This window comes from Petromyzon marinus, chromosome 36, assembly GCF_048934315.1.
Source record: "Petromyzon marinus isolate PM22_M1 ecotype Great Lakes invasive population chromosome 36, UKy_Petmar_22M1.pri1.0, whole genome shotgun sequence".
Lineage (NCBI taxonomy): Eukaryota > Metazoa > Chordata > Hyperoartia > Petromyzontiformes > Petromyzontidae > Petromyzon > Petromyzon marinus.
The window spans coordinates 7,924,352-7,941,406 of NC_133702.1; the positions used below are offsets into that span (position 1 = coordinate 7,924,352).

General features: G+C 46.2%; 1 protein-coding gene across 5 annotated transcripts in view; it reads left to right on the forward strand.

The window, feature by feature from the left end:
* The window catches only part of ATG7 (autophagy related 7), a 51,056-nt gene that overhangs the window by 22,303 nt on the left and 11,698 nt on the right, over positions 1 to 17,055 (forward strand). For all 5 annotated transcript variants that reach the window (XM_032966513.2, XM_032966512.2, XM_032966511.2 and 2 more), the window contains exons 14-18: positions 1,026 to 1,223; positions 2,223 to 2,338; positions 3,663 to 3,738; positions 5,912 to 5,992; positions 13,416 to 13,538. In XM_032966513.2, coding sequence (XP_032822404.2) covers positions 1,026 to 1,223; positions 2,223 to 2,338; positions 3,663 to 3,738; positions 5,912 to 5,992; positions 13,416 to 13,538 — 594 coding nt within the window. The remainder of the gene's footprint in view (positions 1 to 1,025; positions 1,224 to 2,222; positions 2,339 to 3,662; positions 3,739 to 5,911; positions 5,993 to 13,415; positions 13,539 to 17,055) is intronic.

The following is a 17,055-nucleotide window of genomic DNA, read 5'->3' on the forward strand; positions in this document are numbered from 1 at the left end:
TATCGTGGATGTAAGTATCTAGATTAATCCAACAGTTGCCGCATTGTTAATTACACGCCTCATGCCTCGTGTCCAGCTACCCGTCTCTTCATCCTTTGCGATTCCGCGTGCCTCTCCGCTGTGTCGAGCCGTTGAAATAAGTCAACTGTGCCTCTGCACCTGCTCGCCCCGTCAAGACAACTTGTTGTGTCTATGCCTTTATACGTCTTGACGTTTGTTTTTAAAACAAGCCACGATGTCTCTATTACAAATGACGATATCCAATTATGCTTCTTCTAATCTCCCCGCACAAAGTGATCTTCTTTGATGGCAGTTTTGAGGGAAACTAAAAAGCAAAAATGCACACTGTGAAGTTATAAAGTTACAATAAATGACTGGTTAATTAAAAATAACAGTGATTTTTTTTTTTTACAATTCCTGAGAGGAAATAATGATCATCGCAGTCAGCTGAAATTTCAAAATTTCTGTGTGTCCATTAAGCATCTAAAGAATCGCCTTCAAAAATATCTATGAAATCATAATTAGTCAAAACTCAATTAGTCAAAACCTAAAAATAATTTCCCCCCTCTTTTTTTTTACATAATAAGAACACAAATAAGAAAATAAAACCACGTGATTGTTTTTTTATATGAACCCATTACATAAAAGCAAACCGAATGAACCTTCGCTGTGTTGTAAATTTCCTTGTTCACAGCGTCCCATGCGCAGAGGCGGAACTAGCAACTTTTTAAAAAATGTATCCTACTTGAATATTATTTTGAAATGTATATTAAATGCATTTCCTCTACTAGATATCAATAAAATAACACATTTTCAGGGACTCAAGTTGAGGGGGAGGGTGGACCATCACCCCTCTCACCCTCCATGGGTCCACCACGGCACATGAGTCCACAGCTCTCGTCTGCATTCTACGTAATCGTCACAGGACCATGATGGACGACTTTGAGAGGCCTTCACGCATTGGTCGATCGACCCTTTCCAATGACGCTAACGGTGGCGGTGTCGTCGCCTGTCGTGTGCCGTAGCTGGTGATCAACGCTGCCCTTGGCTTCGACACGTTCGTGGTGATGAGGCACGGCCTGAAGGCAGCTAGGGAGGACCCAGGAGACACACTCGGGAGTCTCGGCGCCGCCGCCGCCGCCGCCACCTCATCGCTCTTCTCGGACATCCCTGGCCACCGGCTCGGCTGCTACTTCTGTAACGATGTGGTGGCGCCTGGAGACGTGAGAGGCTCTCTCGTGAAGCGAGAACGCGACGGGGATGAGTATCGAAATTAAAAGAGCTTTATAGCGCATCGGATTCCTCCGGTGTAAATAAATATACTGGTCCTGATTTTAAAAATTCGGTTAGATCGCGTAAATATAAATGTGCCGATAACCCGGCACCTCCCGACACAGGCAATTGGTAAGGTTTGTTATGGAAACAAAACGTGCCAATTAGTTACTACTTGAGCACACATCGGTGTATTGGAAAGTAAATCCACAACATTTACAATGTGAGTATGACATCACTGGTGATTACAACCAGTTTCATCAGGCGATTTTCCAGAATTGTATAGGGTGGTGGCAGGTTAACGACGCATTTTTGTGATCTAACCCAACAAACGTTCGTTATGGAGAATATTGCTTGCGAAAGCCTCTGTGTAGCCGTACCAGAGTTGAAAAATCTAAACAAATAATAGGGTCCCTCTACTTATATGGTTAATGTGGCGAGTATTACCTTTTTAGAAAGTTGTAGAACTTCCATATTACTATGGCAGGCGTCTGCTTATAGAATGACCTGCTGTTTGGGTGTAAGTGTGATTGATTTGCACCTCCAATGAGCACGGTTGGCTACGTATGGTGAAAAAGAAGTTCAACAGGCACACATACATTGATATGTCGTTCATTTCCAAATTCGGTCTAAACTTTCTTTGGATTATTTTGAAAAAGTTAAAAGATCCCGTGACTCATTCGGAGAGAGTAGGCTGTTGTGTGTCAACGGCGTCATGGTCCACATTTGTGTAAAAAAAATTAAAAGTACCCACAAATTACTCGATTGTGATTACACGGAGCAACGTCGCTCCCTGCTGACAGACTATATCCATCCGTGAAACAAAGCACCATTTTTATTCCGTGACAGCTCTGCTCTTTAATAATAACGCGAATATCAAGTGTACGACATTAATTATCGTCATAGTTATTGTTGTCATTCCTGTTATTATTATTATTATCCACGAGCAGTCAACGAGAGACCGCACCCTGGACCAGCAGTGCACGGTGAGCCGGCCGGGCCTGGCCATGATGGCTGGAGCTCTCGCTGTGGAGCTCATGGTGTCCGTGCTGCAGCATCCAGAGAGGTACGCCCTTGTGCTGCGGCTGGTCAGCCGGACCAGGCCCGACAGCGTTCTTCACGGAATAATACGCGATACAGCGGTGCATTTCACGACATGACCGTCATCGTAATGTCCCTCCCATCATTACCTATTTTCCCATGTTCCCATAATGTATGTGTTTGCATGTTGAACTTCTTCCTCGCCGTGCGTAGCCAAACTGTGCTAATCGAAGGTGCGGGGGAAGGACAAGAAACTAAACACAGCCTCGCTCAATCCAACAAACGTGTTAACTCTTATCGATTATTCTTAAAGTAGTCCTGGTCCTTGCTGGCCGCTTGGCAATCTTAGACCTTTGGGCCCGACGATTATAGTGATAGCGGTTTTTGATTACATTGTATTTTCACGTGTCATGTAATGATTTGTTTGTGCTTTGTTGCACGTTATGTGCAAATAAATACTTGCTTTCAAGTCATTCTGCTGCAGTTCACGCAACATAAACCTCCCGTAAGTCGTCAAATCATTGTGACTTTGCAATCTGTAACACTTATAATGGTACACGCTGCCAAAAAATGATGACGTCATATTACCACCATGCAGAATCAGAATCACAATCTTTATCTCGACTGGAGAAATCCGATGAGCTATGAAGCTCTTTTTCTACAGAAGTCCAGTAGCACAGTTACTCCAGAAATCGTTTTAAAACGCATTAATTTAACGAGCATAAGCTTTATATTTATTATTATTGTGTCCCTTAATTATTATTAACGTATACTATGGGTTTTTGTAGCCAATACTGCGTACGATCCAAATTTGTTTTGGATCGGGCCACGTATTTATTTTGACAGTTCTTGTCGTTAACTCTCCACCACCAAAACATTTTATCGCCTTCACACAGATATTATTATTATTACTCCGTATTATTTATACGTGGCCAGTGCATTGGTCACATTCTGACCGATACCGCTCCTCCTCACCGATCGCCCTGAGACTCTTTGTTCCCGAATTCAACAACATACAACGACATTCCGCTCAGACTGTTGTGAGATACTCCAAGGTGATTCTCCCAGAAATGCATTTGCTCAAATTTCATGCATATTTTGTGGGGAAATAAAATGTTTGAGTCGATCAACGGCCATCAGGTCATCGTGGCACTTAACAAAGTGGGCCGTTCAGTTACGCTACATCGTACGATACGTGTCTCGGTGTCGCCACGGCGTGTGAGTTCTCGTGATGACCCTTCCCCTCCCCTCCGTCTCCGCGCCATCGCCCAACCCTCGTGCATCTGAGCCTCTCGTCAGTCCACCTGGGAAGGGACGCGAGTCGCTCATTGATCTCCGTGCCGTTACAGGGGCTACGCCTCGGCCAGTGTGGGCGATGACCGCATGAACGAGCCCCCGACGCCGCTGGGTTTGATACCACACCAGGTGCTGCTTGCGTCTGCTTGGCTTGCTGTGCTGTGTGACGTGCGCTCGCGTACGTGTGTCGAACTTCTTACGCACCGTATGGAGCCAACCGTTGCTGATCGGAGTTGCGCACGGACATACGTGTGTATACGTACGTGCAATAGAAATTGTGGGTTTGTCTTGCCGGTGGTGTGCACGCACACATCAATCACCTATGCTTACCGTGCATTCATTGATAACACTGCCATATAAAATAAGAAAATGACCCAAAGTGAGCTCGATCAGCTATCGGAAGCTGTACCGGTCTCCCATGCGTTTGCGGATTTTACCGCGTATTGTTCGGCGCGATGTCTGGCGTTTCGCTTCACGCGCTGGGAGCGTTAGTTCCTGAAGAAGCTCTCGGCTTCAGTTCCTGAAGACGCTCCGATCACGTAGAGCGAAACTTCAGACGTAATTCTGAACAACGCAGTACAGTTACCTCTCTGTCTCGCTGCTGCCTGTCAGTCTGTCACAGTCACATTCGCTCAAATTTGTTTGATGGTGGCCGAAGACACGAGGACCACAATGCAGTTCTCCAGTACCTCTCGGTGGCTTTTGCACAATGCACACGGCTGAGTGCTTTTTGCTTGAAACACGGTACGAGTTCATGAGCCTTGACCAGATGTTTTACGTGTCGGTACCACCTGAAGTAGCACTTTAGCGGTTCCAATGTCGTTGTGACCAATAGCAATGAAGTATAGGATTACCATTTGAAATCAGTGGGTTATAAAATAATCGACTCTCATTAGCCACGTAAATAAAGTGGAATTGCTAAAGTTTTGCTACCTTATGTGGTACTAATATCTACTCTGGCCCAAGGACCATCGATACATATATAGTTGACCAATGTTATCCATAACGCAGGTTTGTTTTTTGGGTTAGATCACGTAAATATAACCCCCCCCCAAAAAAAAATTCACCTGTATTATGCATATATAGTAAGCACAAGCCTCCGGTAAATCATATGACTTATGCGTAGCCACCACTACTCTGGATTTCTTCCCTGTCCCCGCCCCCTGTGAAAGCAAATCTGCTTGTTCCTTCTGCCTCTCCCTCCCATCACTGTCTCATCCCCGACACATTGGCCCAGTCATTCATTCCCCCCCCCACCTCCCCCTTGCGCCTGGCGTTTCTTCTCTCTTCCTTGGTGCTCATCCTGTCATCCTGAACCGTGCCCCTCTTTTTCTTGTGGACTTCGTCCCAGCGTTCCTTTCACTGCTCCTCTTTCCCGTGGTGGCTGTCACTGATTGGCAAGGAGTTCACGCGAACCGAATCGGGGCGGTGTTGTTTCTACACCAGGTGGCGATGTCGGCCACAGCCAAGACAGAGACGAAGCACTGTACAAGGGGCGTGTGTCTTTTGTCAATACTTTGGCTGCTTTACAACAAAAAAAACATGTGCACACAAATGCGTGCACACCCATGGCGATTGTATATAAATACACAAGAGGCGGCTAAGAGTGCGGCAAAGAGAATGCGTCAGAATTGTACGTGCAGTTTTTCTTTTTCACTGCACTGCAGTCCCAAATGCGGCAACATGAACATGCTGATATCTGAAAGGAAAAAAACAACTAAAAGCTTCACGATGGTTTGGTCAAAACTTTTTTCGTCTTTTGTTTTCTCAACAATTATATTTGGCAATATATTAATTCAGGGATGGTGGTGGTGCAGTGGATAGCACCCAGCGCTTTCAAGCCATAAAACCTGAGTTCGATTCCTGGCCACAGCCAACACCAGTGGTATCTAAACCAGCCAGTCCTGGGCCACTTCCCCCCCCCCCTCATCACCAAAACGCAGCGAGCAGCGTGGTGAGGTATGGCCAAAATAACCCTCGTGGCCAACGCAGGGCTTCGTCTTGCTGTGGATTGTCATGCCACTGAATTATGTTATTAACTTAATATATTGATGAAACAAGTATATAGGAACAGAGTGAAATATTGAAATGTGTTCACCGTTGCTTGTGATGTCACTTAACCTCCCTCCCATGGTTCCCTTGCACCAGGGACTTGGGAGGTCTCCAGAGGTATCTCACCTGGTCAAACAAAGTCAACGAATGTATGAGCTTGTAGTGACTCGTCGCTGACATCAACACAGTGCGATACAGAGGACACAGCACAATGTTTGGATCACCGTTGCTCTCTGTATCTCGTTTCCAGATTCGTGGTTTTCTATCCAGATTTGACCACGTGCTCCCTGCCAGCCTGGCCTTTGATAAATGCACTGCCTGTTCAGCTACAGTAAGTAAATCTGGGCTTAGAGAAAGAGAGAGAGAAAGACACTCACACATGCACGAGCACAACAGCGACTTTTGCTGCCGGTGCACTTTTCCACTTAGTGGGGGGGGTTTTTTTACTTATAAAATCTTTGACAAAAAGTGTAAAACCATACGAAAAAAACTGTTCCTATAAATGAAATAAATGTGCTGTTTAACATACAGATGTTTTAAAATTGTACTTAATGGACATTTTATTACCATCATTTCCGTTTTTATAATTAGCATCATTTCTCCCTGGCCATCTCTGCCGCCTCCAAAAAAGTGCCGCGCAAAAAATTTAGGCTGCGCCCACTGCCGATGTAGCGAATCAGACCCTGCGAGCTCCGTTCATTCCCCTGCGCGGGTGCATTTGCAAGGCACTCGGAAAAGCAGGTGGTCCCATTTGTTCCACATGGTAATCTGGGTTACTTTGGTGCTATTCTATCACTAGGACCAAGGTCAGCATCGATGTTCTTCTGCCCTTATTCACGACGCTCTGCGCGACTGCGAGAATATTCCCGATAGGGCGTTTGAATGTTCCCTACATTTTGTCCTTGGGCCACTTTGATTAAAGGGATGCTGCTGCTGCTGTTGTGTAATGGTTCGCCCACTGGATTTGTTATTCCGATGCACGGCAATTTAAACGGTGGGACACTTTCTTAAATCCTCCCCGCATCTGCCCACACAGCAGTATTAATGGGCTCACCACAGTTGTATGTATGTATGTTGAACTTATTTTGCGCTGTACGTAGCCAACCATGCTAATCAGAGGTGCGACCGCTCAACAATTAGTTGAGCGGCAGGTTGCATGTGCTGGGATAGAGTGTGGATACTTTCACCTATTCTCAGATGCCTGGCCAGTGTAAAAAGTAGGTCAAAATATCCTCTAGAGGTGCTCTCTAGAGCCACATCTAGAGGTGGAGGCCCTGCCACCAGCAATGGTGTGAGAAAGCCATTGTAGGGTGGCACCTTTACTTCGGGTGAAAGTATCTTCAGCTCTCATGGACATGATAAAGGTTTAATCCCAAACATTAAATGTGAAAACATAGGAGCATCAGGTCGTCCGGGTTGTTTGACCTTACTTCACACTGATCAGTGAGGGAGAGATTAGAACGGCAGTGGATTTTGCTGCACTGACCTCTGCTGCCCGTAATAACTACTGCACCTGTTTTTTTGGGTATCAGTGGTCACCCATCCAAGCACTTTTCTCGGCTCAACACTGCTTAGCTTCCAAAGTCTGAAGACTGGGCATACTCGGGGTGAATTGGTCATAGGAACGTGTCGTGGATGTGCTTTTCGACTCTCGGTTTTAATCCAAACAATCCAAAAATCGAGCCTAGGTACAACATTTTAAATTACACAAACAGGTCCCTGCAGGGTGGGCTGGTAGGACACGTCTCTGCGCTGTCTATTGCTGATTTTACACCCAACAGCACGAGATTTCACTTCGTTAAAGTATTGAAAGGGGACGGACGGACGGACAGACGGACACATTAATCTATTGCAGGCTGGTACACTCAGTTTACAACTTCGTTCCTACCAGTAAAACATGCCTTGACAGGAAGTGACGTCCCTTTATGTGCCATCACAGGAACTGAAGTCACTTTCAGGCCATCTCTTCTGTGGTTTTCTCGCCAAAATTATATTACGTGACATCAGGTGATGTCTACTCTTTGGTTTTATTCGGTAAAGTCACGTAGGTAAAAAATAAAACAACAAAAAATCACGACTTTTCGGCCACAACACAAGCGGCCTTCATCAGGTGAAGGGACCAGGCTGTCTCGAGGACAGCGCTGGAGTGGAACACAGTCACGCTCAGACCGCGACCTTTAAGCTGTGTGCGAGGAAACAAGGTGCCTTGACAAAGGAATTAGCATAAAAATTAGCATTTGATTGGCCGACTTAGCATAGAGGTGGTGTACGTGCGGGTGAACATGCCGGTTGGCGTGGGGGGAGGAGGTGGAGTTTACCTATTGATGGTGTGAAAAGGGAATTTTTAAGAGATGCGAAAGTTTGGGGTACCACTACTTGAAAAATATACTGTACCACTCCAGCGTTGTCCTCGAGACAGCCTGATCCCTTCACCTGATGAAGGCCGCTTGTGTTGTGGCCGAAACGTCGTGATTTTTGTTGTTTTATTTTTTACCTACGTGACTTTACCGAATAGAGTATGGATCCTTGCAGTCACGAAAGCTTTAAATCTAGAATCAGGTGATGTCACCACGGTTAACACGGAGACATTTTAAACTGGCACATCACAAAAACACTATTCCAGTACAAGAATAAAATCCCAAATTGTCATGCAAAAATACAAAGCCTTTAAATCTGAAACTGCAAGTGTACATTTTTAGCCATGCTGCGCGTACATTCGTGCCTTTCGCCAGGGGTGTTCAGTGGCTGTGTTATAGAGTAGGCATTTCCATTGAGTGGCAAGTCCCTTGGGTAGCCTGCCGCATTGTATAGTTACACGTGGGCAGAACCAGGGGGATAGCTTGAGGGGAATAAGGCCTCTGATGTGCGTGGGCAGGTGTGTGCTGTACAAGGGAGCGTGCTGTGAATTTCGTGGGGGGGGGGGGGGGTTGGGGAGTGGGGAATCCCATTCACTTTAAGTTACAAAACTCACATTTCGTAGAGCTTTTTGTACTATTGTGTACAATCTCTTGAGTGACAATGTCTGGCTTTGTGCCTAGCGGTAATGTGCTGATAATGTTCAACTGGCACTACCCTGTGAGGGCATTATTTTCCTTTTACAAAACAAGCCGTTGCACTATTAGGGGTGGACTAGTGGCGCCACGGTTAGCACACTGCGCGGCGATGTTCACCCCGGCAACCTGGTTTCGATTGCAGTGCACGGCTATCATCAGTGACGAGTGTTATCTGAACCGTGGGGTGTCCTCGACCCAGCTTTAGATTGAGAAATAAATATATTCTCTATTTTCATAATTATAGCTACACTTTCATCGAATTTAGTTGTTGTTGCACTTGTTTTATTATCATAGGCCCAAAGGCCTCGTATGCCAAGCAAGAAAACAGCGCTGCTGAAGGATTCATACATAAGAGTTTAAAACTAAAACTATAACAATATATACATTTTATTTTTAACACTGAGCTACATAGCTCTTTTTCAGTGGCTTATCATGTGGAAATATATAATAGCCAAATACTCTAAACGATGTTTCTAAATGTCGAGTGAAAAATCGAAGGACCCAGAGAAAAAAATCCATGCCACCATGGGGAGAATATCAAAACCACAAATATACAGGTGTCAGGGTTGGGATGGAACCCACAACCTCCTGCATACCAGGTGAGGGAGTTAACATCTTCGCCTCCATGGCGAGGTGTTAACACACCTCCTAAATCGAGCAAGGCAGTAAGAACTTGGAAAAAGGGACAATGGGTGAGAGTGTCAAGGCCGAGAGCAGTGCGAGGCAAGAAGCAGAAAGGAAAGTCTTGTGACCTGCGGCGTGGTAGTTGAACACAGTGTGGTTGAGACCAAACAGTCCGCGTGGTAGACCAAGTCCACAATAGGGTGGAGGAATCAAGGAGTACAGTTTACAGGAAAGAGTAACCATGGCAGTAGCGATAGAGGGGTGATAATGATGTGATGAGCCAGTGACTGGCTAAAGAGGAAACGTATTTAAAAAAATCAATCTCAGCTCAGCTTGCCATGAAATTAGTATCTGTTGCTGCTGCCACTGGATCCGGTTATGATCCGTAAAGGTTTTAGCCTGGCCATACAACCTGTCGGTGCGCCAATAAATAAACGCTCCCTGGTACCATCTGTTATAGGGACTATAAATACACGGGGCTATTTTTCGTCCACCACCTCCCACACCCCCTGAGAATTAGCACCCTCATTATTCAAGTGCTGGTGCACCCAACCTTACAGTAAGGCAATTGCATGGATAGCTGGGCGGCTAATTTGAGGAGTGCGCAGATAAATCCGTGGGTGTGCACGTGGAAGTGGTTTGCGCTCCTCTGTGCCGAAAAGAGCAACCGATGGATGCCCGCGTTGGCCTCGCTTTAGCAACTGTACGTGTGGGCAGCGATCAAACCGACTTGAGGAGAACCATGTGACTGGTGCGTACCAGCTGTGGCATTGGGGCCACAGCTCCTTGTCGGGGCTCTTCCAAGAAGGGGGAGGAAACAAATCCTATAACAACAACAACACAGTTTACGTTGCATCCGAATGGCAATTTATGAGAATTGGAAAAAGATACATTAGGGTAGGTTGTGGCGGGGTGGGTGGATGGTATTTGGTGATTCCGATCAGAGTTGGGTAATGTGGTGGACATAATTTGGGGAAACTCCGTGGCATGGCTCCTGGATAAAGCAGTTTTATCCATAGGGCCAACAGCGATGTATGTATGTTAAACTTAGTTGGGACTGTACGTAGTGAACCGTGGTAATCGAAGGTGCAGGGGAAGGACAACAAACTACTGTAAACACAAAAAAAGCAGTTCTCAAGAAATTAGTTTTCCATCTAGGTTTAAAAGTGCACTGCTTCGGTGGCTTGCTAATATCAGAATGGAGAGCGTTCCAGATGGCCGCAGAAGCGCATCTGAAAGCGCACGGCGCAGTGACCGTCTTTGTCCGACGGTTAGCCAAAAGCCGCTGCTGCGAGGATGACCCGAGTTTGCGTGAACCACGGGGACAGCCGGGGCCACCAGGGTAGTACCTTTTGAATCCCAGGGCACGCTCCTCGTGGAGATCCAGGGGCTGCGACGAGTCCAAGGGGCATCCTTGGGGGGGGGGTGGGCAGGGAAACTTTAGCCTTTGTTCAATGCGTTCCTGGGCAAGGCTGCAATGAAAAATCAAGCCCTTGGTGCGTTTTGCCCAGAATCTCCGCATGGTTGCGGCACGCCGTGACGTGGGCAGCACCCGACCAGCGTGTTTTCCCGCAAATTAAATGGCGGAGTATTTTTCAAGAGCACAGGCGCATTAATTAAAACCAGATGGGCTCTCGCGCTATTGCTGCCGTGCTCCCGGGAGCGCGCCTTCAGCGTCGCGAAACGACTGCGCGTATCGTTTACAGCGCCCGCGTGGCACACTATAGCTGCGTGCACATTGCGTGCACAATCCTGCACACTTTGAGGTGCTGTAAAGGCACACTGTACGTATTTGCATTGTTCGCTGCTTTGCATGCGCAACTTGAGTGGTCCACGTGTGGTCGTTTTAAATAGCGCCTCTGCCCCAAAAACTGTGGATGGATGGTGGATGATGGTCAAGGGTGCATAACTTCGATGACAACGGAAATGTGAGCAAAAAATGTTCCTCACCACCTTTATTCATCGGTGCCAAATTGAAGATGTTACATTATGCTCCGCCACATGACAAGCTAGACAAGACTCCAACCCAAGTAAAGCAAACAACCATGGGCACATTCTAATAAAGCTGCACTTATAATCCCCTTGCCGTAATACCCGGTGGGTTTTGGGCTTAATACACAATGAGCCTGGGGGCTTTTAAAAAAAAAAAACCTCCCCCCACAGCCCCCCCCAGAACCGGCGCTGGGAGACTGGTCACACTGTATGGAGTTGGCGTTAGTTTTGGCAGTGATATTGGCGTCCACTGCCCCCCCCCCCCCCCCCCCCCCATGAGACCAAGCAACTCCACTCGAGTTCCACGGGGTGCCTTTTTGGTGAAGGGACAGCAGCCGCTTGGTAAAATGCTGTCTCCACCAGAGAGACGCTCGCGGAAGGAAAAAATATATATTGACGAGTGAAGTTTGACCGCTTACTAAATTGCAGATTGTTTTTGCAGAGATCTACCGTTAGAATGCTTTTTGTACGTGGCAAAAAGCATTCTACGGTGTGACGTGAACGGCGCGTATTTACACACACTTGCGGGTGTGTGTGTGTGTGTGCGCAGTTTGTATTTTTCAGTTATTAGTTGATGAAAATCAGAACTGCTGCAAGTGTGCTGGTTGGGTAGGTCACTTGTTTTAAAGGGCGCTTTGGAAAAAACAAAAAATATATATTTGTATTTCAACCCAAATGTTAGCGTTCTTCGTAAATTAAATATTTTTTTTAAATTGAGTTAATCTTGGCCTTACGAAAAAAAACACGCGCGCAGCGTACGTATACAAAAAAATATATATTGGTGTGCACGTGGAATTGGAACCTGCCCTGTTTTGCCAAAAAGTGGGAGAATTTCTGTGATGGCTGAGGAGTGACGCACACGTAAACCCGCACCACGTGCCGCGCTGTGAATAATTGTAAGGGCCCGATTGCAGCTGTGTTGCACGTGGCTCGGAATAAATCACAACCCCATCTTTGGCTTTCGGTGTTCTTTTCTATTTTTGCAGTGGAATATTTATAACAAAAAAAAATCGTACGTATACATTACGCATTTATGGAAATGTGAATTTTAACGCGTAGGCTTTTGCGTGATAAGTGTGCGATGAGTGGGGCAATGGGGGCTTAAAAAATATAAGGCAACGCATTTATACCAAAATATCCCTTGTTAATACATGGATGAGAGGCTACCTAGGAATACTAGGTTGTCATAGGTTCGGGTGCCAAGGTGGCATGTCAGTTATTCAGCAATAAATGTTTAAAATCGATTTACGCAGCGCTATTTGAGTGTTATCCCCTCGTACGTGTGGTTTTCTCCTGGTACCTTGCCCCCCCCCCCCTCTCCCCATAGTGCCACACTCGCACTCGTAGAAATTCCTCAACATCCCATGTGGAACTCGACTAACAGAAAATTGTCTGTGAGAATCAGTCAATCCTCGGTGGAAGAAGCATGGTTATGTTAGAAGGAAACTGCTTGCACTGGCATTTTTGTTGATATGACTTTCACAGGAAACTCGGCATTATTCTGTCCCCTGGAGCCCACTTTCATTGCACGCGGTGGAATGCGTATCTGCCTTCGTTATTTACAGGAATGCGTGTTTAATCGTACTTGCGCTATATCATTCGAAACTGACAAAAGCTGCATTTGATTTTTAGCCAACGATAAAAACAAAAAGTAACTGTGTCTATCAAAGCCACATTTTTATTTCATTTACTTTCCTTTATGCAGCTTTACAATACCATGGTATAAATGTTTTTATATATAAAATAATAATGTTGACCCAAGCCCCCTTTTTTTCTTTTGAAAAAATCAAGGAGAGAGGCCCCCCCCCCTCTCTTCCTGACGAAAAAAAAGCACAATCGGCGAGGGGCCTCCTTCAATAATGTGGGGCAGTTGAGCGTTAATTCCGCTCCGGCCTTTGTTACATTAAGTGCCGGACCACCCAGACACTGCATCAGCGTGGGGCTTCCACCCCACACGACGCGGCGGCGTCCGCCCGTAACAATGTCCCGCCCGCCCGCTCGCCCGCCCGCTCGCTCGCTCGCTCCACCGTTCATCCGCTCGCTCGCCCACTCGCTCGCCCTTGCGCTTTCTGCGTTTTCGGCCAGGTGCTGGAGCACTACGAGCGGGAGGGGTTTGCGTTCCTCCGCCAGGTCTTCGATTCGTCGCACTCCTTCCTTGAGGACCTCACCGGCCTCACGCAGCTGCACCAGGAGACGCAAGCGGCCGAGGTATGTATGTTGCGTATCTTCGTTGAACTTCTTTCGCACCGTACATAGCCAACCGCGCTCATCGGAGGTGCGGGGAAAGGACAACAAACTACATACAAAAAGCAGTTCGAACGAAATGAGTTTTCAATCTCGATTTCAAAGTGCACAACTCTAGCGGCTTCCTAATATCGGGAAGGACGAACGTTCCAGACGGCCGCAAGAAGCGCATCTGAAAGCGCGTGATTGCTGTAACCCGTCTTTGTTATGTGCCCAGCAAAGAGCCGCTGCAAGGACGACCGGAGTTCGCGTTGGGTGAGGCGGTCCATCGCGCTGGCCTAACGCTCTCCCGCGTCGTGCCTGGCTGGACGTGCCTGGCGTGCTTTCCGCCGCTCCCCACCCCCTGGGCCCTGGCTTCGTAGTCGTTCTACCAGCGCCAGTTTTCTTCTGAGATGTGTCGTCGGCAACCGAGTCACTTGCCCCATCAGGTGTCTGGGCCGGGACCACGTGAGACGACAGCTGCCGTTTGTGGCTCATCGATTCAAAGTTCAAATTGTGATGCTCCACATATCTTTCGTCTAGTAAGGCCCAATTTTCAGACGACTGGCAGCCTGTGGCACCTCCCTTCCACACTTTCTCTCTGTTTTCTGCCAGTCTCGCCATGTTAATTTGCAACTCTAAATGTTTTCGATTTCCAACGATTTTCGGCAAAATTACTTGAAATTTTGTTAAATTTGTAATCAGAAATTAGCTCATAATATTCATAATAAAATTAGCTGCAAACTCGTAAGCGTGTGCAAAGGAAATGTGAGTTCGGGATCTAGGGTTAAGTTGTTGTACCCTGTCAACAGTTTCGTTCATTTTTTGTCCTTTTCTCAATTTTATTTTCATTGTGGCATAGGCCTCATGTTCCGAGACGAAGTGTCCTTTCTGGACTCCCAGAGCTTTCCATCACACCGTATTATAAAATTGCCCATGAAAGCAGATGTCACTGAACTACTTTTGAGATTCCTCGATGGGCCCTTTTTGTTTATCCACACACACGCGGACAGTGCACTTTCACACATATCCTGCTATGAAGAAATGTTCATGGCAAGACAGTGAAAATTAGATATATTTTTTTCCCATTTAAAGCTGGAATTCAGCCAAATTAAGTAAAAAAAAGAATGTGTTGTTTTGTTATGGAGCCTATCATGACCGGACTGATACCAACAACTCGCTAAACATGAGAGCCCGGTTTAATCACGGTCAGTTGGTTGAAACCCATATTCGAACGCAGGATTTGAGCGTGTTGGCTCAGCGGTCTGACCTCTGAGCCACCCACCCACATCTCTTGTTTATCATTATAATCTCGCAGTGGCCTCTAATGGACGGTTGTTTAGGAGCACAAGTGTGGATGTGGGTGACAGCAGGGCGCAAGGGCAAGGCGTAGGTCTCGAGGGCGTGTTTGATCGCACAATGGCTCATGTCAAGGCTATGAGAAGGTCCATCTGGGCCTAGTGGCCCAGCGGAAGTGATCGCAGCTCACAGTCACAAGCTTGCAAATTTAACATTGTTTGGGTGGTTGACTCAGCCCATCATCCCTCCTGGGGTCGATACGACAAGTATTACTTTGTTGGAGAAGTCAACAGTGGTTAAATTTTGATTTAAAGCTTTCGTGACTGCAGTAATTCATATTCTTAGCTCTTTCGGTAAAGTCACGTTGAAGGGAAACAATAAAATATATATAAAACAATAAAAATTATCACGACGTTTCGACCATAACGCAAACGGTCATCATCAGGTGTGTTTTATATATATTTTATTATTTTATTGTTTCCCTTCAACGTGACTTTACCGAAAGAGCTAAGAACATCAACAGTGGTTGTCCTGTGGATCGACTCACCCCTGCTATACGAATGTGGAATTTCCATTGCTGGCCCAGGGTTGTAAACAGGAGATGAACACAGCCACAGTGCTCATTTCAGCAAACCATCACTTAGACTTGTTATCTGAGTGCGAAGATAGATGCAGCTCTGGCGATAAGTGCTCGGGGGAAAAACGGCTGCACTCCATCCTCGCAGCATCTTTTGACTGGCCATCGAACAAAGACGATCACTGGATCGCACGCTTTTAGGTGGGCTTCTACGGCCATCTGGAATGCTCCTCACGATATTAGGAAGCCACTGGAAGCAGGGCACTTTTAAATCTAGATTGAGAGCTCTATTGTTCAGAACTGCTTTTTTGTGTTAAGCTTGTTGTCCTTACCGCGCACTTCCGATTTGCATGGTTGGCCTTGTACGGTACGAAAGAAGTTCAGCAGACAAACATACGTGTACTTGACAGCAGGGCATTCACTCTGGCCTAGACTATGTCCAGCCCAGCCAGCTAGCCTGCCCATGTGCACAGGCCCATCCCCTGCGATTGAGCATGCGCGTGCTTTCAGAGTTGTAAGCTATCAAGCCAGATGTGGTCGTCACGTGATTGGTGTGTTAACTAATCCCGGGACGAGCCTCGAATGTTTATTTTGCCTTATAGTGCAGCGCGTCCCGAAAATACGATGACATTTGACCAACATAGAAAGGGCCGTGTTTTTGTAAAGCAATAAGCGGTGCTCTTGGGTTATCACAATTGTGAGAGGCAATTTACTCTGTGAGTAACACAATACCATTTGGTAGAACAAATGCCTTTTTTCAAACGAATGGTAACTTCATATTGCCAAAAACATTTTGATTGCATCAGGTAATAGAGCAGAAGTAATCTTGAAATGTTGTTGTCCTTAGGTATTTCGGATAGACAACATTTACGATGCTCGGTTCTGTTTTCTGTTAAATCCCCATCTGTGCCTATTTATTATCTATGTGCCCTTTAAAACGTAATATCCACAATGCACAACAGTGTAATATAGTGTAATGCCGCTCCGATTTTGTTTCCACAACCCCCATGGTCAAGTCTGTCGTGCCTAACCAGCCTTGTGAAGTTTACTGGGCATTCATCATCAGCCATGATCTATCCACTGCTGAATTAATACCTCCCCAAGCATTCCTCTTCACGCTTCTTTCTCGCTACATTTCAAAATAACTTGTCAGGTTCCATGCTTCCAGACTCAGTGAGGCTTTTCTGCATATAAAGGGCATTGTTTAATCTTGACTTAAAGCTTTCGTGACTGCAGGAATTCATATTCTTTGGGTCTTTAGGTAAAGTCACGTAGATGGTGCAAAGAAAATAACAAAAAACTACGACGTTTCGACATTTCGATCGCAACACAAGCGGTGGCGATCGCTTTTGTTGCGAGAGAATAAGGGCATTTTTGTGTTGAAATGCAACTGCTTGATTGGTAGTTTTTTTGCTGGTATGACATTCACGGGAAGTTCGGTATTTTTCTGTCTCCTGGAGCCCTCTTCTCTGCACGCGGATTGCGCTTCTGCCTCTGTTGTTTACAGCAATACAGGTCACGCAACACAAATTCAACAATTGCTCCTCTGGCATCGTGGCGATGTAAGCTTAGCACGGTTAACATTTTTATCAGTGCGCTTGATGCACAAATGGAAAATTAAAAATT